The sequence below is a fragment of the Balearica regulorum genome, chromosome 3 (assembly GCF_011004875.1).
Source record: "Balearica regulorum gibbericeps isolate bBalReg1 chromosome 3, bBalReg1.pri, whole genome shotgun sequence".
Lineage (NCBI taxonomy): Eukaryota > Metazoa > Chordata > Aves > Gruiformes > Gruidae > Balearica > Balearica regulorum.
In genome coordinates this window covers 93424462-93451117 of record NC_046186.1, presented here as the reverse complement: position 1 = coordinate 93451117, position 26656 = coordinate 93424462, and the positions used below count along the sequence as shown (strand labels likewise).

At 41.6% G+C, this 26656-nt stretch overlaps 1 protein-coding gene across 1 annotated transcript in view; it reads right to left on the bottom strand.

Moving 5' to 3' along the window:
* Positions 1–26656, bottom strand: part of GLP1R (glucagon like peptide 1 receptor) — an 86034-nt gene that overhangs the window by 31979 nt on the left and 27399 nt on the right. The window contains exons 2-4 of the mRNA XM_075749009.1: positions 24682–24778; positions 23298–23408; positions 295–404 (exon numbers count right to left, since the gene is read on the bottom strand). Coding sequence (XP_075605124.1) covers positions 295–404; positions 23298–23408; positions 24682–24778 — 318 coding nt within the window. The remainder of the gene's footprint in view (positions 1–294; positions 405–23297; positions 23409–24681; positions 24779–26656) is intronic.

The following is a 26656-nucleotide window of genomic DNA, read 5'->3' as shown; positions in this document are numbered from 1 at the left end:
TCAGGTGGGCTGCAGTTGAGCCCCCTGCACTGCATTGCAGCTAGGACTACCCGGGTCACTTCTCTTGGCTCTTGCGTACATTTAAACCTGCTCTCACCTACCCTCCGTGTTCCCTTTGCTGAAGGGGAGAGGCCTGATGTCCCTTACCATTAAGCTCACTGAAGTGAGGCACCCGGGATAAGTTGATAAAAATTACTTTCACAGCACAAAAACACATGGGAATCAATGACCATATTTTTCCTCTCTTCTGTTTTGTCCTAAACAACAACAGCAGCAAGAGATCGAAACCCTTACCTGGTCAGAGGCCTCACACTCAGACAGGTTCCTCCAGGGCAGGGTTGAATTCTCCTTCAGCAGCCACGTCCCGTCCAGGGTGCAAAACCGGTACACCTGCCCATGCAGCACTGCCAGAAGCAAAACAAGCCACAGGGTTAATGGGAGGAGCACCTGCATGCGGGGCAAGGTGTGCAGAGCAGTCTGAGGCTTGGTGCAACCTTTCTTCCTCACCGATCACACTCCTGGCTGGAGGGGGAAGCTGCAGCATTGCTGGAGGAGTGCTTCGCCCACTCCCTGCCTGTGGCAGACCCTGCTGTGCATCTTTAGGGCCCAGGAGCAGCTTGGGAGGATATGGCTGCAAAAGGACCAGACGGCGCATACTCTGGGACAACTGCTAACTGTTCAGCAGCAAAACCAGTCTGAAATAGTTGCTGCCATCTTTGTGTGGATTTTACAACATGCATAAATTCCAGTTCACTAAATATTAGATTTTAAGACACACAAATTTTGGAAATGCTAAGCCTCAGCTACAAAATCCACAGGGAAAAGGCAGAACGCAAAAAGTAAATGTGCTTTTTCTTTTCTGAGATTGTGCAGACCAAGAGACAGAGAAACCTCAGAACAGGTATGCTAACACGAGCTCCCCAAAATGTAAATGCCTATACAAACGTCTGTGCTACAAAATGAAGCCGTAAGTCTTTGCCTAAACTACCCACGTACTCTTTTTATTCTTTCTGTCTACATGTTTGAATAACAAAACCAGCAATAGATAAAATGCCTTTCAAAAGCAGTTAGCAGCTTGATCTTGTAAAAGCAGGTACGATTAAATGGCTCACAATAAAATTACATCAGATTGAAGCACCAAAATAAAAATACAACGGGGAAGGAGCATTCAGCCATGGTGTATCAAAAGAAACCCTATCTCTGGCATCTGGAGTGCTGGGGAAGTCTAATAACTTTTACTGCTGCACATCAGCAACCTGGAGGTGCCCCTGTGTCAAAGCACAGCAAGAGTAAAAATTTTGGCTGCTTTGCAAACGAAGTTTCTTACTAACCACGTTTCTGACCCAGTAAACTGACCTATTCTACTTTATGAAGCTACCCCTCAGAAAGCAGTGCTGGGTCAATCGCTCAACCAGGGTTAGCCTCTACCAAGGCAATGCTCGGAAATAGACAGGTATGAGAATCTGAGTTAGGAGGATTCGGTTCTACACAGGTATCAAAATACATCTCAGCTACAGATTTTGCTCCAACCCAGCCTTGCCTGCCGCCATCTTGTTGTCAGCTCCCTCATTGCTGCAAATCATAACTCATTAGAACTCCGCATTTCTGTTCAATGGGAAAATATTAAAACTTATTTGAGATTATAACAACTCAGTAGGCTATTTGCATATTAGTTGACAATTGGTAATTTGTTTGATAATTGTCAGCAGTAGACTAGTAACAGGTACTCGAAGTGAAGAATGATATTTTAAAAAATAACAGACATTCATATTCTAATAAGCCATTTCTAATGAGTATGCTAAATGGTAGCTGATAATGGTTTTGGTAGGCATAGTCTATTTGCTTTTGTAATTGGTGTACTGAATATACCAGTAAGAGATAATATAAAGTTATCTGAGATTATATAAAAAGTTATGCCTCATGGAGGTTTTTCTCTACTATCAAGGATATCAGTTTGCATAAGTTTACAGAAAAACAGAAGGAGAGACTAGGTCAGTGCATGCAACATATACCTTCACGTCCATTAACTGCTATGAACATTTTGCTCTCATTATCTACTGCCACCAGTGCCAACCACTTTCTTTGGTTGGGATGTTGCTACAATGTTAAGGATATCTCACCTGATGGAGGGTAGCAAATAAGGAAAGCATAATTTTTTTTCCCCTCAGGATTAAAGACTCAAACTCAGTCTGACTGCCATTGCATGAGCTGTAACCAAGAAGTATTACAACACAAAATTATTATGAGAAACAATCACTCACAAAAAGAAATTCCACTATATTCCTGAAAAACAGGAATAAACTTGCTAAAGCAGGATTGATTTAAAAAAAACAACCAAAAAAACCCCCAACCCCAAACACATTATTTCACATTCTCTCAAACTCTAAATTTTTTCCCCCCAGTATATCTTACTGTCAAAGTCTAATTGAGATGAAAGCTTAGCCTTAGTGTATTTATTTTCTCTCCAAATCATCATGACACATTTTAATTTTCGTTTTATTGATAACACTTGGAGAATGGTAGAGTTTACAGTAAATGAAACATGAAATTTGCCATCAGACAGAAAGATAAGGCAATTCATTTAGATATTAAGAAAAAAATGAATGTAACCCTATTACACTGGAAAGGAGAGTTCCTGGCACTTCTAGGAGTCACAAACACTCAAACTGAACTGATGGCTCATATGAACCTCTGGGCAGCCACAAGCCAGCTGTGTCAGGTTGTCATACCCTCACTGCTCCCCAAAACAGTGGTGCTTAATGCAGGACCCAAAGGCAACTGAAGATCAGCTGGGCTACTTGTATCCAGGAAGAGCCTTAAGAAGCAAAAGAATTAATTGAACCAAAAATCCAAATAGATGAGACTGTGTAGGAGTGTGAGAGCATATACATCTGGTCTATGGAATACTTTATTAGCCAAAATGTTTATGAGACAGAAAAAGTTAAAAAAGAAAACTTAGACTTTAAGGCAGAGTTGAGATTCTGGTTGATACATGGAGAATATGCTTGTGAAAGAGTTGATGCAAACCATGACATGAAGAGAGTGCAGGGCTGATGTACAGCAGGCAGCCAGTTACTCTCAGGAGTGTGAAAACAAGTCTCACCATTGTGGAAACAGATTATTTTCAGTTATGTGTTGAACACCACAGAACCCACACAACACTGGTAGAGGTTTACTATAGGTACCGTGAAGGGCTTGGTGATGAATATACACCACACGTGAGACCTTTCGTCCCCTGCAAGTGGGGACACCAACACCAGCAGGACCTGTGAGGCAAACCCAGCCCACAGGGTGCTGACATCTTTGCATGCTGCGTGATTGGCCACAGAAGCACTCCAGAAAAGGAGGCCCAGAGCCACAGTCCTATGAGCCTTCATCCAGCATAGCCGCTGCAGGATACGCCTTCAGAGCAGACCCCTCCTGAAAACACATCATCCCGCAGCCACTCCTGGTTTCTCTGTTTCCTAGAAGCACAAGGCAAACAGTCTGTATCTACTCATCCTTTGGGTAACAGGCTCCACCACAGGCAGCCACATGCTACTGCCCAAACACAAGAAAAAGGCTGTTAATGACTGACAGCTCAGAAGAGATGTTACCTTAACTGAACACTCTTCCCTGGTCTTGCTTCAGTGAAGAGAGGGATGGAGAACAGTCTCCACTCCCGAAACTCTGCTCTAGTGTGTCTCCAAAATAACTGATAAAAAACTGAAGTGGAGACTTTACATCTTTTTTCTTTCATATACAAGCTAAATTCTCATCTTTGCTTAGTGAAAGCAGTTCCAAATAATCTTAAAGAGATCCACTGACTTTTAAAATCATGAACATTTTGATTGAAGCACTGCAAGTATCTTGCCATTCTTACTGCTCAGAGGAAAGCATGTGGTTTGCATTAAAGCTACCTACAAATGTTCTTAAAACAACTTTTTTTTTTTTTTCTTTCCACATGGACTTCTTATGACTCCCTCTCTGCACAGCTGGTCATGGCTTAGGATGGCAAAGATCTTCAACTTCCAAAATGGATAAAGGGATAGTATTTGTACTTATTCTCTCTTTGCCATGGGACTGATCACCAGGAATCTCATTTCCTTCAGCCTTCATATGAATCCCTTGCTGAAAAAAATTCTGTTATTAATACATATAGAGGCAAACTACAAGTGACATGCTTGGAAGTTGCCTGCGTGCTATGACAGAAGAAAGGCATGCACACAGCTTCCCCCTCAACTGCTGAGCAATTTTAGCTTCTTGCTTGCAGGTGGTTTAGTCAGAGGTGATTCACATTTGTCCATGCCTGAATTCTGCAGAGTCACTCAAGCCCTCTTACCTTTAATGCAGTGCAAATACCAAACATACAATGATCAGCTTCAGTTCTAATAGATCAGCATGATGAACAATCCTTTTTGAAGGTTTGAGTGGTTGCTGCCTCCTTGCTATCCTACAATGCCTTTTTCCTGTCTTGTAATGCTTTTTGTTACCTTATAGTCAATGTTCCAGATCACACTGATTATTACATTCTAGAATTGACTACCATCCTCTGCAAACAAACAAAAAAATCAGCCAGTGCATAGGAAATCTGATTTTATTTAACCTGTAGCTAAATGAATTGACCCACAAAGTTGCGCAACCTTTGGAACAGCAGCTTAACGAAGCCGGATTATTTGAACAGTGTCAATCACACCTCATTAGAATTACATGTTAAAACACGGATTGATGCACAGAACTCCGTCTCTGTAAAGTGATAAAAGACAGAGAGGAGAGCTAAAGAGTTAGCACTGAAGTTAATAACATCTATCTAGTTCTCTGATGAGCCTGTAAATCAAAGAGTACAACTAGCTAAATACTTTATATATGGAAAAAGTGTTATCACATGGGCAGTAGGCTCACAAGCATTTCCTTATCAACCCCCTTTTACTAGAAATAAAACCAAATTAAATTATTTCTCTGCTTAAAACAACCAACCTGATCTGCATTTTACAACATCAGGGTGTCAAGGTCGGTGTGAGATTACTCACCCAACTGTTCCTGAGGATAAACTGGAACATAATTCATTGTAAAAACAAATTACAGCATGTCCCATCCAATCAATTCTATTCAGGCAGAGAGATGAGAGAATGAGAAAAAGAACAAGAGAGGCCACAGTTTTGTCTGGCTGCTGTGTGTCAAGTATTATAGACCTCTCCTCTGTTAATACCTCTTGCTGTTTCCAGCAGGGGAAACATTTTGGAAAAGGTAACAATTTTCTCCATAAAACAGAGACTCTGTAGTACAAGAGCATCATGACAGTCTTCAGAGCAGACTGATTTGCTCCTGAAATGAGCAACTTGCCTTTTGATCAGGACAACAATTTATCAGAATTTAGGAGGTTGCGCCCCCATCAGCAGCTCTCTTCAGCTATCATTTGGTGTGATGGGGACTGCTCTTCTGAAAGAAGACACTCTTGGCTGTAAAAGCTGCTGCATAAGTGTCACTCAATCCCAATCCTGGTGCTGCTTACAGCAAAGGCATCCTAAACCCAGGACTCATGCACTCGCCCACAAACGTGCGGCTGGAAACACAACACTAGGAGCAGCTTTATCACAAAGCCTCTGGGGAGCAGGAAGAGCTCCAGCCTGCACTACTGTCCAAGAATCACATTTATCAAAACGTGCATTTATGCTAGGCTCACTGCCACATTGTCCGAAATTATATTACCTCAACAAGCAGTTTAACTACAAGTACTTTATTTAGTACCCCTTCCCACTATTCCTCCTCCCTCAGAGTGTATTAGTCATTCCAGCTCCTTTGCTTTAGTGATGATAAAAAAAAATTGAAAACCAGCTACGCCTTGCATTTTGCCTTGAAGGCAGAAAGGCTGGTGGTCAATTCAAGTTCTTGCAGCAGGCAGAGACTAATTTTCAATTATATTCTATGGGCGAGAGGTGGGGAAGCAGATCCGAACGTCCCTACTGTGAATTTTCCCCATCACTAGCTCCTAGCTTGAAAGATCCAAGAATCCCTCCAGACTTGCAAAAAAAAAGAAAAAAAAAAAAAAGAAAAAATTACCGCAAAGAAAAGTGACAAGAGAAAAAGAGTCATGCATCCACAATCCTAACAAGAGATGGATGTGAGCTTATGCAGACCTAGCAGCTTCCTTTACATAGTGCAAGGGGAGATCCAATTACGCAAGTGCAGACTATGCCACAAGCTGCACAAGCCCACTCTGCATGCCCTGGAAATCATCAGTGTCTGAATGCTGTGCTATCAAAACCACAGAGACTCTGCATATGGAGGTGATACTGTCTGGCATCACCCAAGGGATATCGCCTGCATATAAATTCTTATTTAAAAAAATATTCATTGTGGAATGAAATTATCACAACAAAACTAAACATTCAAGAAGTAGGAAGTGTTAACTAAAGCTACTTATGTGGGGTTTAGCTCCCCCCAATAAGTTTCTAGGCATAGTCATACATTTTTTCCAACAGAATTCATTGTTTTATTTGGGATACAGATAATTTAATGGGAAATTATTCATCCTTACCACTGTGAGCTTTCAGGTCATATTTAAGCATACTGTACAAAATCTATACCAAATACAGTATTTTCTTATTTTACATGGTCCAAAGACCACCAATTCATCTCCCCAATGAACACTAAGTGCTGTTATCTGATATGTGTACGCAGATGATGCAAAAAATAAAGAGTATATTCTAGTCACATAGTAAAGCCAGATTTATACAACAAAGAAAATTATGCAGCCACAAAATTTGTTCTGCATGGGCATTCATTTCTCTTAGTGCAGAGATCATCCTTGCCAGCTCTGCAATATGTTGCCTCACTTGAGCTCCCACAGTTAAAGAGGCAACGATCCTGCAGAGAAGAGTCCCTTTTACTACATATTTCACAAGAAGATCCATTCTGCATAGTGAATAAGAGATCTGTGGAAAAATGATAGAATATAGCTTCATAATTAAAACCACTTGCATAATGGTAGCCAATAAAGGTTATGCAAGCAAAGAATACCATGCCAAATCAGAAAGCATTCATTAAGTTGTAACCTTATACATTGTTGGGTAGGAGTTAATATCTCAAAAATTAAAATATCTTCCTGAAAAACAATACTGCTTTTTAACACAGAGTATTACCCTGAAAGGAGCTATACTCTCCAAGCATTTCAGCTGAGGAACTTGTATTGAGAAACAGCTGCATTAACTATGTTAGACCACACTGAAACCTAACATAACTTTTTGAAATATACTTTAAAAAACAACTCACAAAAATGCACGCATGTATGTGTGCATTAGGTTTAATAGAGAGTGTTTATGAACTATAAAAGATATGTGAATTGATGTAATAAAAGAAAGTTGTTTATGAAAAACAAGTATTTATGATAATGGTACAGGTTTGTGAAGGTTTGGTAGGATACCAAAAAGCACCATTAAAAGTTCTGTTCAGAATACATAGAAGTGAGTAGGAATAAATTTATTGCAACAACAAACGTGATTGGAAGTTTAATGCATAATAAACTTGTAAAAAAGGTGTTAAGAGGTTTTGTGTTTTAAAGTTATTGGATCAGCTAATGTAATTAATACAAGACATCTCATTAGAGGGTGTTAAAATTAAGCAAAACATCATGCAATAAAAAGTTTTCTTAAAAGGCTACAGAAGGCACAACCAAAGTCTTCCTGGGGCAGAGACAGAGATCTATTTTATTATGCCCATGCTCCAAGGACTTATAAAAAGAAGCAAAAAAACCCTCCAAAATAAACACAAACAAAACATGCAGACAGTGAAAGAAAAACAAGCTAAAAGAAAAGGAAACAACTAGGCAAATCAGTAGCATAATACTTGCTGAGCTAAAGCAAGGAAAAGTATCTTTGAGAAAACCCAACAGATAACTAGTATGTTAAATATGTATATATAGGAGGGAGAGGGACATACACATGCAAATAAACACCAGTTGTTTGATGCAGCTTCTAAGCAAAACAGGCAGCCCCAGAAGTTGCAGGCTAAAACCAATGCCAGGTGCTGCAAATAAATTGCCAATCTTTGGCAATGGGGAAATTAGTGGCATTTAGTTATCCTCAAAAACAATGGTATAAAGAACCAGTGATTCAATAATCCCAATTTATCATCTGTCACAGGACAGTTACAGAGATAAACAAAAAAATCCTAAACAACTGGAAGCTTTCAGCACAGGCAACTGCAAAACACACACAAAAAAGAACCCAAACCATCAAACCTCATTTAGAGATTACTATAATTCCACAAGTATTACTATCTACAGAAAGTAAAAGAACAAGTGGATACTTCAAAGCAGAACAAATACAGTGAAGCATCTCATGCATTTCAAAGAGTGAAGATACACATCTTTATTGAGCAAGCTGTGCACTCTGGCATTGGTTAAAGGCTTATGACCTCTGTATACCTGAACTAAACCATCTGAAACTGTGCCGAAAAAAAATGTATCAACTGGTAAAGGCTTTCCTACAGACATCGCTCTTATACTCTCTGCAGATGTGGCATTACAGATATAAGGTGCATCTGCATGATAAGTACTAGTACTATGCAATAAAAGGCCAAATGCGGCTAGCTCAGGTGTAAGAAGTAGTACAGCCCTTTATTCTACTGCTCAGGACACTGCCCGGTGCCACATCAATACAGCCATGTGCTTTGCCAATGGATTTCTCTGCTACACGGCAAGGGGATACTGATTTTGAGTTTCAAGCTCTGTTGCAGATATATCCTAACATTAACGTTTCTCTGCTTTCCTCTCCTAACCCCATCCTCTTCTCTCTGCCTGCCTTTGCCTCTCTCCTTTTAGCTACTGTCACACCATTCCTGTTCCTCCCCTGCTTGCATTCCCCTCCTTGGTTAGCTGCTTCAGCTTTACTCCTCCAACCCTCCCCGTTGCTGCAATGCTTACTTCTATGTTGCTGATCTAGCTACCCGCTGCTGACCCTTCCCCTTCACCTTCCTATTCCCCTCTCAGCTCCTGTTCTGACTTGCTTTTCTCCAGAAACACTGTAATTAAACAAAATTGCAACCTGACTCCAGCCTCTCATCTCCTTTCTCTCTGATCCATTCCTCAGCCCTCCTCACTGCACCCCAGCAGCTCCTCCTGCTCCAGCCAAGCAGCAAGGAGGGTGAAATCAATGCAGCAAGCACCTCTGCTCCCCAGTCTGGAGCCCACTGTGGCTGGCAAGGGCACGAGAAGTCCCGTTCAGCCCGTGAGCCAAAAGCGCATCTGGCCCAACAGGCACACAGGAATCGAGGAGAAAGGACCACTGCTTTGCTCTCATGTGGCCTCTGGACACTGTAGGTACAAACTCTAGGAAGTCTAGGAACCGCACATAAGGAATTCACCCCCACGAGCAGCAAGAGGCATATTGTCTCTGCCATAGGAGCTGCCTTCCTCATCCACATGCTGAAATGCAGAACAAGGTTTTGAGAAAAAGTTCTTGAAAAATGTCAGCCTTAAAAACAGACTTCTGCTCGACTGAGATTCTGCACAAAGTTCTGCAAATCTCTAAGCTACTAAATACAAGCTCTTACAATTAATAAAAAAAAGCACCAAGTGCTTTAGTATTGAAAGCATCAGCTTTCCTGTCAATAATTACTGGAGGCCACTAAAGCTGCAGAGTTATGTCTGGATTTGACTTACCATTACAAAGCCAATCTTTACACCAATCTCTGATTCTTACCCTCCATCCCAAAGTTGAGACCTACCCCCAATATAAAAATTAGGAACTCTTAACACCATTCTCTTGGTAATCTTCTCCAAGTTTTTTATTCCATTTTTGTTTCCACTCAATTTTCATTGCTTGAAAGGTATTTGGATGGACATAGAATCCTTTTGACTTAAACTTTCTTTGCCAACAGTTCAATCCTTTCCTTGAATATCCACTGCCAACCCTACCTCACATTTTTAAAAACTTAGAGGCCCTCTGTCATTCATCAGCCACACAAACGCAGTGTTTTCCACACTTTCACCCACACTTTCACTCTGTTAAAAGGTAATTGTTGATGCCCTGCTTCATTAAGCTCCAGGACAATTATCAGGCAGGTTTTGCGTGTCGAAGCCAGTTTTCTGCTTTCAGAGGAAATATGCTGATGAGCACTTGATCCTTTTCTTGCCTAATTCATTTCTGCTCATTCCAATTGTCAAAAAGTAAATTAGTTCTAGAAAGGTCAGATGAGTCTGGCCAGGCACCAACCACCACTATCATTATTATTGTCATTGAACTAGTCATATACCCAGGCTCTCTCATAAACATGCTGCCCAGAAAAAAAACTTTGTTCTTATTCAAAAAAAAAAATTAAAGTGATGTACAGGAATCCTAATAGTTAACATTTCAAGCATGTTTGAGGAGGATTTGACTTAATTTCAAAATTCATAGCAGGGACCTGGGTCTCAGGGAATATCTAGTTTATCACAGAAAACTCTCAAGGGGAAGATTACTAACAAAACACGAGTGGAAAAGGGTAATTCTGCAAAATAAATAAAACTGTGCACATGATTAACAAGTGCAAACATGATATATGTTAGCACATTTTCAAGTTAAAGCTGCATTTGTGAAATAGGCGTGAAAGGGGCAATGTTATGTAATAAAACTACTTGCATGCAGATACCTGTTAAGTCACTCCACGTTTTTTTGCATGACCCCTCTGTCAAATTAAAATATTATAAAAAATTCAAACACTGAGCAAACACAGAGCTAATAACTTCAAGAGGCAAAGAGTGTGATTCACCTTTACATAAACTATTTACTTCTATGGATATATGTAAAAGTAGATTGAGTTGTACCTTCACCCAAATTCAAATGAGGATCTTGGGAGAAGCAGCAACCTTTAAGTTCACTATCGCACCAGAAGCGTATTTGTTCTGTAAGAGAATACACATAGGTTGGATGCAAGAGGAGCATTTCCCATCACACAAAGGTGAACTGCCAGGGATTCCTGAGAAAGGGAGGAAGCGTGCTATAGGTCATATGGCTCGTGTAGCAAATTGCTCTCCACCTATACTGTTTTAAGATCAGGTATTCATGTTTTATCCCATCTTCAGGACTTGGGGGGTGGGGGGGGGTGGGGGGGGGGAAATCAATACTTTACTAGTAAGCAACATTTAAGTAAGCCAGAAAGATAATAACCTATTTCCAGCAAGGCATTTAATTATGTACCACACACACAAGTACGATGTTTATTCAGGCCCTTAATTAGTTCAGTTCACTCTTTGTCCACTGTAATGAAAAACTGAAAGTTCTTAAGTGCAAGTTATGTGAAGAAAGGTTTGAGGTCCCTCTGTTTAACTTGTATACTGGTACTGCAAACAAATAAAAGTGAGTAGATAATATATACTTCAGTTATGCAATACCTGTAATGAGCGCATCAATGAAGTTTAAAGTAATTGGTGAGCTCAAACATGTCTGTTGGAAGTTAAGCTACCTGCTCGACTAGCATGGGCAAGGCACAGAGGTAGTCCAGTAGCTTCTTTGCAGTAACTGTTTATTTCTCACTTAAACACCCTATTCACGCTCAGATCACCTGGGGGCCACTCCTAAAGCTGTGGTATAACGTGGCTCAGCTATGTCTCTGCAGAGGCATGCCTTGATAGCCTTGACACCACATCTCAAGGAATCACTTAAAAAAAAAAAAAACATTATACAGTTATAACTGAAAAATTGCTGGAAAAACATGCAGTCCTGCCAACTACTCTAACTCCCACAGATGCAGTCATAGCAAGCCGATATCCTACAGCAAGGCTGTCCAGCTTTGTGCTACGTCCAGCAAAGCAGAAAAGTAAATTCTTCCTAGAGGGCCTCAGGCAACCAGGTCTGTACCTGACATATGAACAACATGCAGCTGCTCCCATCACCATATATATACTTCAATGTCTGGCCACAAGCAAAGCCTCCTCCTGTTCCTATCGTACATTTGATAAGCAATGCCCACATTTTGGTTGCAGCAGCATTTCACTGTCCCTAAAGGGAGTCACGTATCTCAACCCAAATGAAAGTTTGTAAGCCACTGCTCCGCTGCATGTACCTCAATCTGAAGTTAACCAGCAATATAAAAATGTATTTTGTTTGTTTGAATGAATAAAATTGATAAAATGGAGAATGGCATTGCTACATGGCCCACAATAGATGCACATTAACAATATCTGTTAATGATTTATTTACGAAAATTATTTCTTCCCACAGTCCCTATATCTACCTTGATATGAGCAGCATATGTTCTGGAGTTCTCTGGTGTACAACCAGATGAAGACTAACAAACAGCAGCAGAGGTAAACTTGAAAGACTAGATTTTTTTTTTTTTTTAAAGCAAACTGAGATTGCCAATTAGCTTGAGACAGCTTTTAGAGCAAGGAAGTATAAATTTTGAATTGCTCATGGGTTAGCAAGTGCAAAGCAGCATCTTTTTCACTGAAAAAAGGTCACACTCCTTTCCAGCATTATGGAGAGCTTTCTGAAAACTTGGTTCTGTTAAAGCAAAGAAGGAAAAAAACATAATAAAGGTCTAATCATCTTCACTGTATCCAATATTTGAAGTGTAATTTATTTTCTTGCATATTAGAAAACAAACAGGTAGTTTAGCAATACGCTCACATAGCCATCTGCTAACTATCTTGGTTTTAAGATCTCAGACTATGAAACTGGATGATTAAACAAAAAGTGAGAGAGGTTAAGCCAGACAAGGTTTAATCTGGTCTCCCAAACCAAATATGCCAGCCATGCATATACTTCAAAACCGTCTGAAGGAAAACTTTCAAAACACAAACATCTGCTTCCTCAGCTGTAGGGCTTTCTGCAGACCCCTCTAGAAGGCAACATGGTTTTTTTTCCTTTGGTCTGCCTCACACAGGTGACAGTAGCATTTCACTGGCCCAACACCATTATGCACAGGAGGTCTCACAAAAAAGCAATCATCTTTTTCCCATTTCTGCGTTTTACCTGTGGCACTATGGCACTCTGTCCCCAAACTCCCTTCCCCTCCAAGTTTGAACAGTACCCAAACACAGGCAACCCTGGAGAAAGGAAAGAGGACCAGGACAGTGGATTTAATCCTGCAGCACAGCAGATGCCCCAGGAGTGTAGCTGCTTGGACATCAGTCCTACTTGACTACATTTGATGGGTGGGGGAGTGAAGGCACTAGATCACTTTCAGGAAAAAGCTGGCTGCAGAAGTTTTTCCAATTGCCTGCAGACTGGTGGGACAATATTGGAGCAAGACCTATAGATACAGATAGATGAAGTCAGTCATATCACTGCCCTGACCCCAAACCAGTGCCTACCACCAGCCTGCTCCCTACCAGGTTGCCACCTGCCCAGCACACTGCTGTGGGGAAAGCATTGCACTACAGGTCACCCCACCACCAGTCAATGACCCAAAATCCCTGTCGAGGCAGAAGTCTACTGGTAATCCTCTCTCACCTGGGTCATGACACGGCATGTCATGGACCCAAAGCTCTTGTGGCAACACCTTGACAAACATGACAAGGTTCTCTTTCCTTTTTCAGCCCTTCTCCTTGGTGGGCACAACAACCACAGATTGAATCTCTCAGATCCCAAACAAAATTTGTTTCAACACTTATGTTTCTGCTGCCTGTGTAGCAGGGAATGGGATCTGCAGTATTGCCATGCAAGATGTCATTACAACTGTGTAAGTCTATAATCACAGCTTTTGGCAAGGGGAAGACTCCACACAACAGGGAAGAATTAGAGCTTGCTGTGTTCATGATTTAAACAGTAGCCAGGACTAAGCTAGACACCAATGCAGGGTGGCAACTGTGCAGACAATTTCCATCATCTCTGCTGCATCACAAGAAGGTTTACCTGTATCTCATGGGCCTACGGAAATTGCTTTTAAAAAGCACAAAATCCTCATGGTCAGACTGGTAACCTCTGGAACTTGGCAGTTCTGAGGTAATGGCCCCACTTCCACCCAAAGCGTCAGAGCCCACACCTACCTAAAGACACGTCAGGAAAAGCAGTTCTGTCACCAGAGAATGAATGAGGAATGCTGGAAAAAGGGTCTCAAATGCAGGATACAGCAGAGGGAAATGGGAGAGAGCTGACCTGGATGTGTCCTGGCACCTAAGGGTACCCTGGAGCAGCAACCTGGTCTCTGGTCTCCTCTGCATTACCACACTCTCACATGAAGCTCAGTTCATGCAATCTTTGTGACTGAGCAAAACTATTGTGTGAAGTACAGCTGTTGTCCCAGATCTCCACAATGCTCTTCAAATTATTAATCAGACTCTGACTGAATCTCTAGTAGCTAGAGGCAGCCACAAGGTTACTATCAGAGATCATCTGATATTACTGCAGGGTTATTCTGCAATCAGACTTCCAGGTCTTTTGTGTCACAGGCTGAAAAGTTATGTTGTTTCCAAGGGTCCTTCAGGCTGTACTTTGCCTGATCTTCTGGGAGAACAAAAGAGCAGATGTCAGCATTACAACACGTGATGTAGCAAAGAGAGCATAATATAGAAAATGAAGTGAATTTAGGAGACAAGTGATTCAAGCAAAAGGGAATGACAATGGAAATTATTAGTTAAACAAAGGAAAGGATTTCAAACTAGGAGAAAGGTGGATCTAGAGAGCATAGGGAATTACAAAGCATTGAGGCTTCATAGTCAACAGCAGTTAAAGGCATACAAGCCATCTGGCCTGGCCCTTTACCTGGCACAGTCAGGATTTAACAAGATCTTGGTAGTTTAGGAGTCCTCCAATGGCCTACGTGTATGGTCGTATTGGAAGACTTCATAGTAGTACAGACAAATCATTAGGTCTTATACCTCCCATCCAGGACTGATGATAATCCAATGCACACCTAGGGGCACAGCTTCTGGTTTAATTTCCTCCAAAGAAACAGACCCCAAAACTGCTCAGATAACCTAGTCACAGGAAGGAGGACAATCAGGGAGTTGCTTCAAAATTCACTATGGTGCCAGAGCAAGATACCAATACAGATACAGACCAGTAGTCAAGCCAACTCAGGTGGTCAGACACCTCAAAACTAGAGACAGGTTCTAAGCTGAAACAAAAGCATTAAAAGAGTCGAGAAGATTTTGAGTGGAGATCTGAATAACAGCTACATCTGTGTTAATGCAAGTTTGCAGCCAGCCTTTGTGCACCCCAGCGCATATAGGAGCAACTGATGTGGCTACTGTTCACATAACTTGTCTGAAACTAGTACCCCTGGAAGGTTTTTTTAATTAAAAAGGATTTAGTGCTATTAAACAATAAAATATCAGAACCCCAGAGGGGGCATAATTGCAAGATGAATTGTGCAGCTCCACGGTTTCCAAATCCACATGGTGCTACTGGCAGCTGGCCTTCAATTATAAGAAGGTAACAAGAAAAAGCACACAGCCAGTGACAGCGAGGTGAGGTGCCCACCATCCCTTAAAGGGATACTGCTCCCCTTGCAGGTTTCTGCACTGACTGGACTTTGAGACAGCTGCTGCCAATGTATAACTCATGGTAATCTGACTGACTACAATGTGGATAGAAAAACGTGCAAAGTTTACCTGGCGTTAACTTCAGTGCTATCAGAAACTGAGTAGGCTTTCTGGGTTTTTCACTAAAGGCAAGGTTTGGCCCAAGACATGAGACACATATGGGAACAAAAACTTCAACTCAGGGAGCCAGAAGTATGTGAAATTTGCCTTCAACAAGCTTTGACCATGGTCCAAAATCTGTGCTGGAAACTTCACAGAACAAATCTTTCTAGCAATAACCTCCCTCCTGCTACTTCAGCATCTCCCCATGAAGACCTGCCCAATGGTGGGAGTTGCATAAGAACAAATAGAAGCAAAACAAAGACCTAGAGTGAAATAGCCCATACAGGTTTGAAATTGCTGTAGTTTGCTGTTTCAAAGATGTACAAGCAGGCTATTAGAAGTACAAATACTATCTTGTCTTACCAAAAGTTTTGGTTTGGTTTTTTTTTTTTGTTTTGGATTTTTTTGAGTGTGGGGGGTAGGTGGCAGAAATTAAGCATGCATTTGTTTTGATAATTGAGACATTTTCACTTTATATTTTCAAAGCATTTCAAAACACCACTTTGAAACACAAGAAGTTTTCCCAGAGAGAAAATCTATGGATTTAATCTATGTAATCCTGAACAGAATGTTTTGGTTGACCAAAGCTTGATTCCCTTCCACCTTCTGTTTGACCCATTGCCACTGCTTCTCATTGTCCCAAAGTGCTTCCCCATCACATGCACAAAGCCATTTTACATGGCACTGGAGGGACATAGATAACTTTACGAACCCCTACCATGAAGTTACAGACCAGCAGTGATTTGGCTTCTCATCTGCTATGATATCAAACCCCTGCACTGTGCTGAAAGACATGTTAGCCACCTATTTCTCATTCCAGTGACAATGGTTTAACCTGCATTGAAGCAGAGGCTACTCTAAACCTCAGTTCCTTTGGTTTCAGTGTGATACCGAGTACCCAGATAGCTATAATATCCTTATTTTACTATTTCATCCTGAGTTAGGGCAGTACTATAATGACCGATATACTTGAAGTTGCTAAATGCTAACACAGCTGCAATCATACCAATCAGGAAACTGATCTGCATGGAGGGAAAAAAGAAGACTCAAAGGAATGAGGAAACCCTCACACATTTCATTTGGGTGAAATTCCCAATCTATTTTGCTGCACAGCTACACAAATGGTGAATTTATTTAGCAATTAGATGGAAAAAAGGCAGTAGTGAAGTGCCACAGAAGAAATGTGTAATAAACTAACCTTTGGTCACATCCCAAAAGGGCACTGACAACTCAATGCCCAGTATTTCACTGTGAGATATAAAATCAAATTCCTCTAAAAATTCAGTTTTTATCTACTTGCCTGTCACAAAGCAAGTCTGTACAGTACAGGGATGCATGGTTCCAAGCGTAAAATCTTGGTCTAATGTTGTGATCTTCCTTCAAACCAATTATCACAGATGTATTCCCAGTCTATACAAAGTCCACCCTTGCAGACAGCATGCCAATACTGAGCTTGGCAGGGATGCCTACACGCACGCTGGGGAACGCAACAAGAAAAAGTCCCAGGCTCAGCGTTTCTAAAGAAATCTGACACACAAGCGGGGCCATATTGATTGTCTCTGCTGTATTTTATAGGCTGCCTTAGCAAGTAGCATTTTCAAAAAGGGCAGAAGACAAACATTGCCATCACAATGTAAGTGATACTGTGAGATAAAACCTTGCAATCACACACATTGCTTAGCACAAAAGACCCACAGGCCCATCCTCCATGGACTTGTGAAAGACTGGTCTTGACTCTCTGTATGCCCACAAGTCTGAAAGACATACAATGCTGAGAACACCAATTTTAATCTCAAGTTTTTCAGTGAGCAGATTCCCAGCTCCCTACAGTTGCTCTTGTACCTTGAGATAAACAAGCAACCCAAAGACCTGGAGAAAGCATTACTGCTGAACCCATACCCACAATGCAGGCAGTGATTCTGAAGCTGCCACATTAAGGAAGCAAGAAGAAATTTACACCTCAGTGGCAGCAAGTAGAGACAAGAACCTGCTAACATCATGTGGGGTTGGACTAGTGACACAGCACATACCTGCTGAGCAGGGAAAAACTTCTCCATATCATTTTCAGCTTGCCACTCTGCCAGGCAACCTGCTGAGCTACACCAGCTGTTGAGGTTTGCAGAAGGGCAGGCTCAAGACTGACAGCCACTAGGACAAGAATGGGATGCAAACAAGAATAAAAGCTGTTAAAGTATAAGGTTTGCAAAACCTGCAATTGATCAAGCAATGCTCCAGCATTACAAAATCTTCCCATGCAAATTCTTTTCCCCACCTCCTATTCTGGCAGACACCAATGGAAATCTGAAACACCTGACAGTAACTTATTACCAAGACTTATCACCTAAAAAAAAGTAAAATTAAGAGAAACAGAGAATCACAAAACAGCCAAAACTGGAAGGGAACTCTGGAGATTTCCTAGTGCAGCAGCCTACTCATAGCAGGGTAAACTAGGGCAAGTTGCTCAGGTCCGTGTCCAATCAAGCTTTGACTACCTTCTTCAAGGACAGAGACTCCAAAACCTCTCTGGGTCACCTGTTCCAGATGTTTGACCAACTTCACAGTAAAATAATTATGTGTAAAGGAAGTTTCTTGTATTTCAATTTGTGACCATACACACTGATAAGATGTCCCCTGAGTCTTCCCTTCTCAAGGCTGAAGAATACCAGCTCTCTCAGCCTCACCTCATATGAGAAACACTCCCATCCCTTAATAATCTTTATGGTCATTTGCTGGACTTGCTGCACTATGTCCATATGTCTCTCATATTGGGGAGCCCAGAACTGGACAAAGCACTCCAGATGTGTTTCATCCCCCAGGGCAAAGGGGAAGGATGCTCTTCCTAATACAGTCCAGGGAGCTACCTGTGTTTTTTGCCTCAAGGGCACATTGCTGCTCCTGCAGAGCTTGGTGTCCACCAGGACCTCAAGGGCCTTTTCTGCAAAGCTGCCTTCCAGCCAGTTAGTACTGGTGCATGCAGCGATTCCTCCCCAGGGGCATGACTTTGTATTTCCTTTTGCAGAACTTCACAGGATTCCTGTCATCCCATTTCTTCAGCCTCTCAAGGTCCTTCTGAATGGCAGCACAACCACATGGTGTATCAGCCACTCCTCACAGTTTTGTATGGTCTGCAAACTTGCTGAAGGTGCACTCAAGTCCCATCATCCAGATCATTAATAAAGATTTTAAACAGTATTGGCTCTACTACCAAGCCCTGGGGTATCCACTAGGGACTGACTTCCAACTGGACTCTACACTGCTGACCACAACCCTATAAGCCCAGCAGCTCAGCCAGTTTCTAGTTAATCTCATTGTTCATTTGTCTAATCCACACTTCAGCAGTTTGTCAATGAGAATGTTGTGATAAACAATGTCAAAAGCCTTACTAAAGTCAAGATAAACAATATCCACTGCTCTCCCCTTATCTATCAAGCTAGTAATCTAACCATAGAGAGCTATCAGGTTCATCAAGCATGATTTCACCTTCATAAATCCATGCTGACTACTCCAAATCACCTTCTTGTCCTTTCTATGTTTGGAAATAGTTTTCAGGATTATTTGCTCCATCACCTTCCTGGGAATTTACACAAAGCCAATCACCTACAGTTCCCCAGATTCTTCTCCTTGCGCTTCTTGAAGATAGTTGTGAATACTTGCTTTCTTCCAGTCCTCAGGAATTTCCCTCAATTGCCATGACCTTTCAAAGATAATCAAGAGTGGCTTCACGATGGCATCAACTAGCTCACTCAGCACCTGTCAGTACATCCCACCAAGTCCCATGGACTTGCGTATGTCCTGCTTAAGTGTTTCATAATCTGATCCTCCTCCACCAAGGGTAAGTCTTCTTTGTTCCAGACTTTACCACTGATCTCAGGAGCCTGAGATTGCTGAAGGCAAGTTTTACCAGTAAAAGTCATGGCAAAGGCGGCAGTGAGTATCTCGGTCATTTCCCCATTCTTTGTTACAAGATCCTCCTGCCCCACTCAGCAGTGGTTCCAAATTTTCTCTCCTGTTTGTTTAGAAGCCCTTTTTATTGCCTTTCACATCACTTGTCAGATTGTGGGTAGGATTTGGCTTTCCTAATCCTATCCTTGAATGACCAGTGTTTCTATATGCCTCCTGGCTCACTTGTCCCTGCCTGAGACTTGCATTCAATGCTTGCTCCATTTCAGTACCCCCTCATAAGCAGTATTCAGTCTCAAGTATTTCCATTTATTCCCCAGAGGGGACTTCTGGGGGTATGGTGTGAAGTTCACCAGCAAACTTTTTACACACTTGAAAACTTCTTGACTCCTAATCAAAAGAACAGCTGTCTTAAATGAGTAAGTTTGGCTGAAGGACTTCATACATAATGACCACCTTCACTGAACGTGTTTTGAAGGTACTTCCCAAAAAATGTCTCATCTTTTCATTTTCTCCATTTTCAACAGGTGAAGAAATGGAAGCCCTGCAGTGCTAGAATCTATTTCAAGTTCTGAGTAGGGGGCTAAGCAAAAACAGTAAGCATGCTTTAGTGATTACTGTAAGTCACGGTGTCCAATTTCCTATTGCTCTAGGTCTTCCATTATAAAGATGTTACCTCTTCATCGTGGCAGCCCATTAGCATTCACTTTGAACATAACTCCACAAGACGTCACACAAAATAGTATCAGGTCACGGTAGTTCAGGCTCCTAAATTGCATACCTGGCACCAATACAAACTACTTGTTTTATATTAGACAATGAAAGGCCTCCTTGTTCCATTCTTACTCCTCACTGATAAAACAGAGGTTGAGGTATATGCACAGTATGCACAACAAGGGAACACATCCAGAGGTTTAATGACTTTCCGAAGTACTTTTGCAATCCTCCCTAGCAAGCGGTTATACAAAATGCTGCTATTCTTTTCAATGAAACAAACACTGTTTTCAGGATAATTATTTTTTTAAAAAAATTCCCAAAAGTATGAAAGATACTGCGCATTCCAATAATTTATTAATCTGCAGTGTTGTGTTAAACCTTGGCTCTCTCCAGCAGTGATGTTTCAAGAGCACTTGGAAGTCAAATAACTGTGTCCAGGGTCTTAAAGACTGTAGTAAACAGGCTTAGAATAAAGAAATTTAATCCTGTGAAGAGTTTTAGATATCCAGAAAGATTAGCATTATTGGAAAAAATTCTGCAGCATCCAATAATTTTATGTCAATAAATTATGAGGTTAATATTAATGTCATAACATTTATAAAAGCTTGTTTACCCATTCTGAAAACATAACCTCTTTATTAATAATCTGAAGAGGATTAGCAAACAGCATTTTAACTTCACAGGTTATCAAATTGGCAATTACTACCCAGACAGTTGAAATAATACAAAAGATGTGAAGACAGAAATATGGACACAGTAGCATAATATTCACCCAGCAGAATACAGAGCAATACATCTGAGGGTGGGGAAGTCACCCCAACATAGAACATTCATCACAAACAAGATAGGAATAAAACTGCTAAAGCATGCAGGTCACTTTGGAAAGCAGGCAAGGCAGAAGAGGTAACCAAGTAGCAGCAGGATCCCAGAGCACGAGGCAGAAATAGTGGAGCAGATGATCTCTCCCCCACGCAACATGGGTGTCCCTAACCACTAAATACACCATAATGTTGGTTCCCATCTCTTCCCTTGAAGCCCTAGTATAAAAGGTGCACCAAGCTAAAGTGAAGATAGCAACCCAGACTCAGCAATTTTGTTTCAGGGACTTACCTCTGAGACAAGCTTAAAGCTAGCCAGAAAGTTAAAGGGTTGTGATAGTTGATCTGACATTTGCCCCCCCCCCGCCTCCCCCATCACCAAATCTGTACATTTCCAAGCATCTCTCCCACTCAACAGCAAGAGCCAGGTGCCTAGGTGCCGGCAGTGGGGGTCTGCAGGACAGCCTCTGTGAGGAGAGGCTGGAGTTGCCCCATGCCAGACATGGCCGGTTCCAACAGACCCACCACAGGGCACAGCTGAGCTCCTCAGCCAGATGGTGCTACCTCGGGGGAAACATATGCAAGAAAGGGCCAAACACTGCCTAGAAGTAGGGGCGAGAGAAAAACAGCGTGAGAAACAGCCCTGCGAGCACTGACATCAAAGAAGATGGAGAAGAGGAGGTGCTGCAGGCACCAGAGCAGAGACTTCCTTGCAGCCCCTGGAAATACCACGGTGGATGTGATGAGTTGACCTTGAGTGGCTGCCAAACACCCACCCAGCCACTCCTCCTCAACAGGACAGGGGAGAAAATAAGATGGAAAAGCTCATTAGTCAAGATAAAAACAGTCACTGGGAGAGGTAATGAGCAAAACTGCGATTGGGCTTTGTCAGAGAGAGGAGTAATTGTGGGGAATCTTTTGTGGTGGTAAAGCAGTGAAGGGACAAGGGGTGAAGTTTCATTGTGCACGTCCACCTTTGTCAGTGTTGTGATGACATTTTGATTTTGGTGCAAGGATTTCCCTCCCCCACATGCACACACACACCCCACCACCCTTTCGAGATAATGACAGTTTAATAGGGAAGGCAAAAGCTGCATCTGCAAAGCAAAGCAAGGAATTTATTTGCTGATTCCCATCAGCAGGCAGATGTACAGCCACTACTTCTTGGAGAGCAGGTCCTCAGTACACACAACTGCTACTCCAACCTCCTGCAGACCCCCAGCAGCCTACTGGCCTCGGGCAGGGCGCGAATTGGATGCTTTGATGCTGTGCAAGCACTGTTCAGCAGCTACCAAACCAGCAGTGCATTATCAGCACTCCTAGCCATAAGTACAGAGAACAGCACCATATGGACTGCTATGAAAAAAGTTACCTCCATCCTAGCCAGAGACAGTACAATCTCCACCCCTTATTCCATACCATTTGCATCATGCCTAGGTCTCACATTATCCAATACATTTAAGTATGCTCTGACCATCCCATCCTATTCCTTTTTCCTTTCTCATTCCTGAAATCCCTTTGTACCAACACTTACAACATGTACTCTACACTTAAACCATCTTTACATTGAGCAGTTAAATTTATACATCCTCATTAACTAGTATCCTCTGTCCCTTAACAGGGGCCAAAGCCAATTCCCCACACCAGGCTAGCCAGTTAATAAACTCTTTCATTTAGTCTTCAAAATGTAGAAAGGTCTTCACAAAGAAATACAAGTCATTGGTTTCAAAGAGAGAACACTAGATGAAGCAATCTAATACACATTGCCTTCAAGTGGCATCAAGTGTACACGTACATAAGGGTGTAAAATCTAAAAGTAACATTCAGGCCTTCAGAAAAAAAAAAGTCTTTGCAACTGCTGACAATGCCTTCATCTTGCAGCGTTCTGAGAAGTAAGTTTATCCCAGGAAGCAGCAAAAAACCACTTTCACTGTAGACCTTTTTTATCTCTATCTACTACAGGACGACCTACCACCTAGCTTTGCTACTTTTATCTCAATTTTCAAACTCCACCATTATTATTGTTAGGCAGTCTTCAACAAGCACCACAGTACTATTTTATTCATAGTCACCACTATTCAAGCAGCAAAACCAGATGAGAGCACAAAAATCCAAGCAGTGCAATCCTTAAGAACAATCTCTTCTCATTTTTGCTAAATGGAGATAAAGCATGTATCATACTGAGCCCTATTTTTACTTATGTTGCAAAGAACTGACTGCACTCATAGCCATTTAAAGCCAATTTTTTCCTTGCTACACCTGCACAGAGAAAACAGGGTTGGTTTAAAGCTATGTCTATAAGGAACGGCTCTTACCTGCATTAGCCCAGGGGAGATACCAGGGGCAGCTGACATTCACATAGGTGCCAGGCAGTCCGTCTGGCCAGCAGGCATAGTTGTCAAATGTTCTGTTGCAGAACTTGCCTTCTGCAGAGAGACAGAAGGAAGGGTCATACCACTGCCTTGTATTAATACTGCAAGGAGGAAAAGACTGAAGAGCAGAAGGTAAAAGGAAACATGGACACATGTATTTAAGCCATAAAAGCATTATGCATTTCAGCTTTGATGGGGAGTTAAATGAGATTTGTCCGGAAGAGTTTATCCCCACACATCCAGAAACCATTGTTTCAGGGGGAATTGAAGAACAGATTAGGGTCTTTGACTAAATCAAGGAACAATAAAGGTAAGTCAATAGTGATCCATTCCTACCTTTTCTCTTTTACACCCTTATGAGTCTCAGTTTAATTTAAAATCATTTTTTGCTATGAATAGTGTAAATAATCATTCACAAGAATGGTTCACAGTTGTGCAGTTGGAAAGTCTAGCCTAATGTATAGATCCATCAATGGAAATACCCATACACAACCATAACTTTGCATTGCAGCTTAATCAACATGAGAATACTTCAACTGCAGATTTATTAAACTGTCATTCTTAGAGGGCAGCACTCAACCGCTCAATAGGACAATGGAGCAGAGGGAGACAAATGTTTCCCTGCCATTGTTGTCATCAGCTACTGCTCTCACTCTGCTAAATAATGTGGTTAAGAGAAGGAAAATTAACAGTTTTGAAACAATTCTTCACAGATACAACTTTAGACCCACCTTATCTTTCTCAATGTGTCACAAAAGCACTGAAGCATAGGAGAGACCACACTGTGTCCAGTTGTGAATGTCATTGACAAGTCACCAGTGTCCTCTAAACACCATGATGCTGGCACACCGCAGCTGCTCTCAGCACATTACAGCAGCCCAACTGCTAAGACAAGCTGCATTCTCATTTTCACTAAGGCACTTTTTTTTTTAAAAAAAGTAATTTCAGCATTTTACAATGGCCAAAATAATTATTCCAACTTTAAGGCCCACAAACTGCTAGATCAATGTGAATGAATAGCATGGTCTCAGATTTCCTAACACCTGTGTACTCTCTCAACCCTGACCCCTAAAAAAGTTTCAGGCACTTGCCACTGCAAAACACTCTGGACCTAAAGACTGACATCTTTACAATGAAATGGTTCTCTAAAATGCTTCCTTACCAGAGGGAAGAGTCCCACAGAGAGCAGGCAGAAGCAAATGGGATAAAGAAGAAATGGACTGGAAAGTAAGCTGGAGAAGTATTTGCAAGTTCATAATCACTCCCTTGCTACTGTTATCTTGCATTTTAAAAACTAATACATCCTATCCCTACCAAGCAGGCTTACCTGCCGCAATGGGGGGTGCCTCATACAAGTATTTCAGGCACTGGAGCTGATACTCCTTCCACTTCTGCATAACCCCAGAGAGGGACCCATCCGAACTCTGAAAGAGAAATCATGAATCTCAGACATTGCAGGGATTTTAATTGTGGATTTTTTCATGCAGTCTGAGTAGGTAGGCGTGAAAACGACTACTCACAAAGCCAAAACAGCACCGCTTATCATAAAGGGTACAAGATGCTGCTATGCGTTTGCCTGATTGCAACCAAAGAAATCCCTTTCTATTTGTACCACGAGGAACTGAAAAAGCCACAAACAACTATACTGTGTCCTCACTGAAACACGAACCAAGCTAGTCTTGCTTTCTTGAACATGTCCCAATTGTGTGATTTATTATCTCATGAAAAGACAGGGACAGCAGCAAGTCCTTTTAGGACAGGTTTTCTTGCCAACAGCAGTATTTCTGCTGTCCCATAAATGAGACCAAGTTAATTCACTGTATTCAGTGGATATTATCCAAGCATTCTTCCAGAACGTGGATGAAAGCTTTTCCAGCTCAGCTTTTCTTCCATGAACAGCAGCTTTTCCCTGCATCCAGCATATTTTTCCTGAAACCGCAGAAAGAGCAGGGACCTCCTTTTTGCACTGACAGGCTGCAGGTTCCACCATCAGCTACCCCAAGTACTGAGGGGGCAGGGGAAAAGTATGTACAAAAACTGTCTGAGCACAAAGGACATTAGCTGTTATTAAACTGCAAAATTTATCTCTGACTGGTTGCTCAACTCTAGCAGATGCCCCACCCAGCTTACAGAGGCCCAGCTTACTCATTACATTGAGGTAAAGAGACATCAGTCCTTCTCTCCCTTCTCTGCATTTGTATAAACTGAATTCTAAGTGTCAGGATTAGCAGGCTGTAAGCAATTAATAATGCAGATAATTCAGCGTTCTTTTTCCAGTGAAAGGCCCAGCGTGGATGTCTCAGACATACCATTAGGTTCATACTGTTGATTGTACACCACGCTAACAATCAGTGGAAGAAAATTCATTTAATCCCAGCTGTTGATTTGTTTATTAACTGAAGCATGAGGGTTAATAATCCTTGTAATTTTACCCTCACAACTTCAGCTGCTAATTTTTATTTTTCTTTTGTGCTTCTAAACCTTTTTCAGATGGTTAGAAAGAAAGCAGGGCACAGGAAGGATTGTTGTAAAACAAAGAAGCCATTTTAAACCTATACTACGTTTCAGGAAAGCCAAACTGAATGCTGTCCACTACAACCAATGTGACTAAAATTTAGACACCAGTGCAATCACCTTGGTATAAAAGAACAGAAGTAGAACTGGCATTTTTTGACTACAGACCTCTCGAGTCCTCTTCTCTCCTATTCTTCTGATTTAAAAAAAAAAAAGGACTATTCGAAAAAAACCAGAACACCATACGCATCATGCTTCTGCCTGAATTAAGCCATTACATTTAATTACAAAGATGCTCTTGACACATGATGAGAAGTACAACATTTAGTACATACCTGCGTTATGCTTCAAGAGTAACTGCTTATATTTACATGCAACTTAACTGTAACTAGGGCCTCATAGCCATAATTTTAGAAGAACTTAGCCAGCTCCCCCTGAAGTCAAAACAAGCACAAGCCTCTGGATCTTTGAAACTCTGACCCTTGTCTGCCTGATTTAAATCATCTTATTTATGCCAATAAATGCTGCCAAAGTCTGTCTGTGCTCAAGTCCCTAGTGTAAAATGAATGCATTCTACTGAATTTTAACCCCATGTGCCTATGGAAACACAGAAGTCTGTAGCATAGTGATCTGTGCTCAACATACCTGGAGGAGAAAGAAAACATCATCCCCTAAATTAGGTCTATAGGTGTGTGCAGAGAAACACATAACCAGTAACTCTAAAACTAAAACGCCATCTACAGATCAATGTAGTCTGAATAAGAATGGATGACCAGAGTACAGGGAGA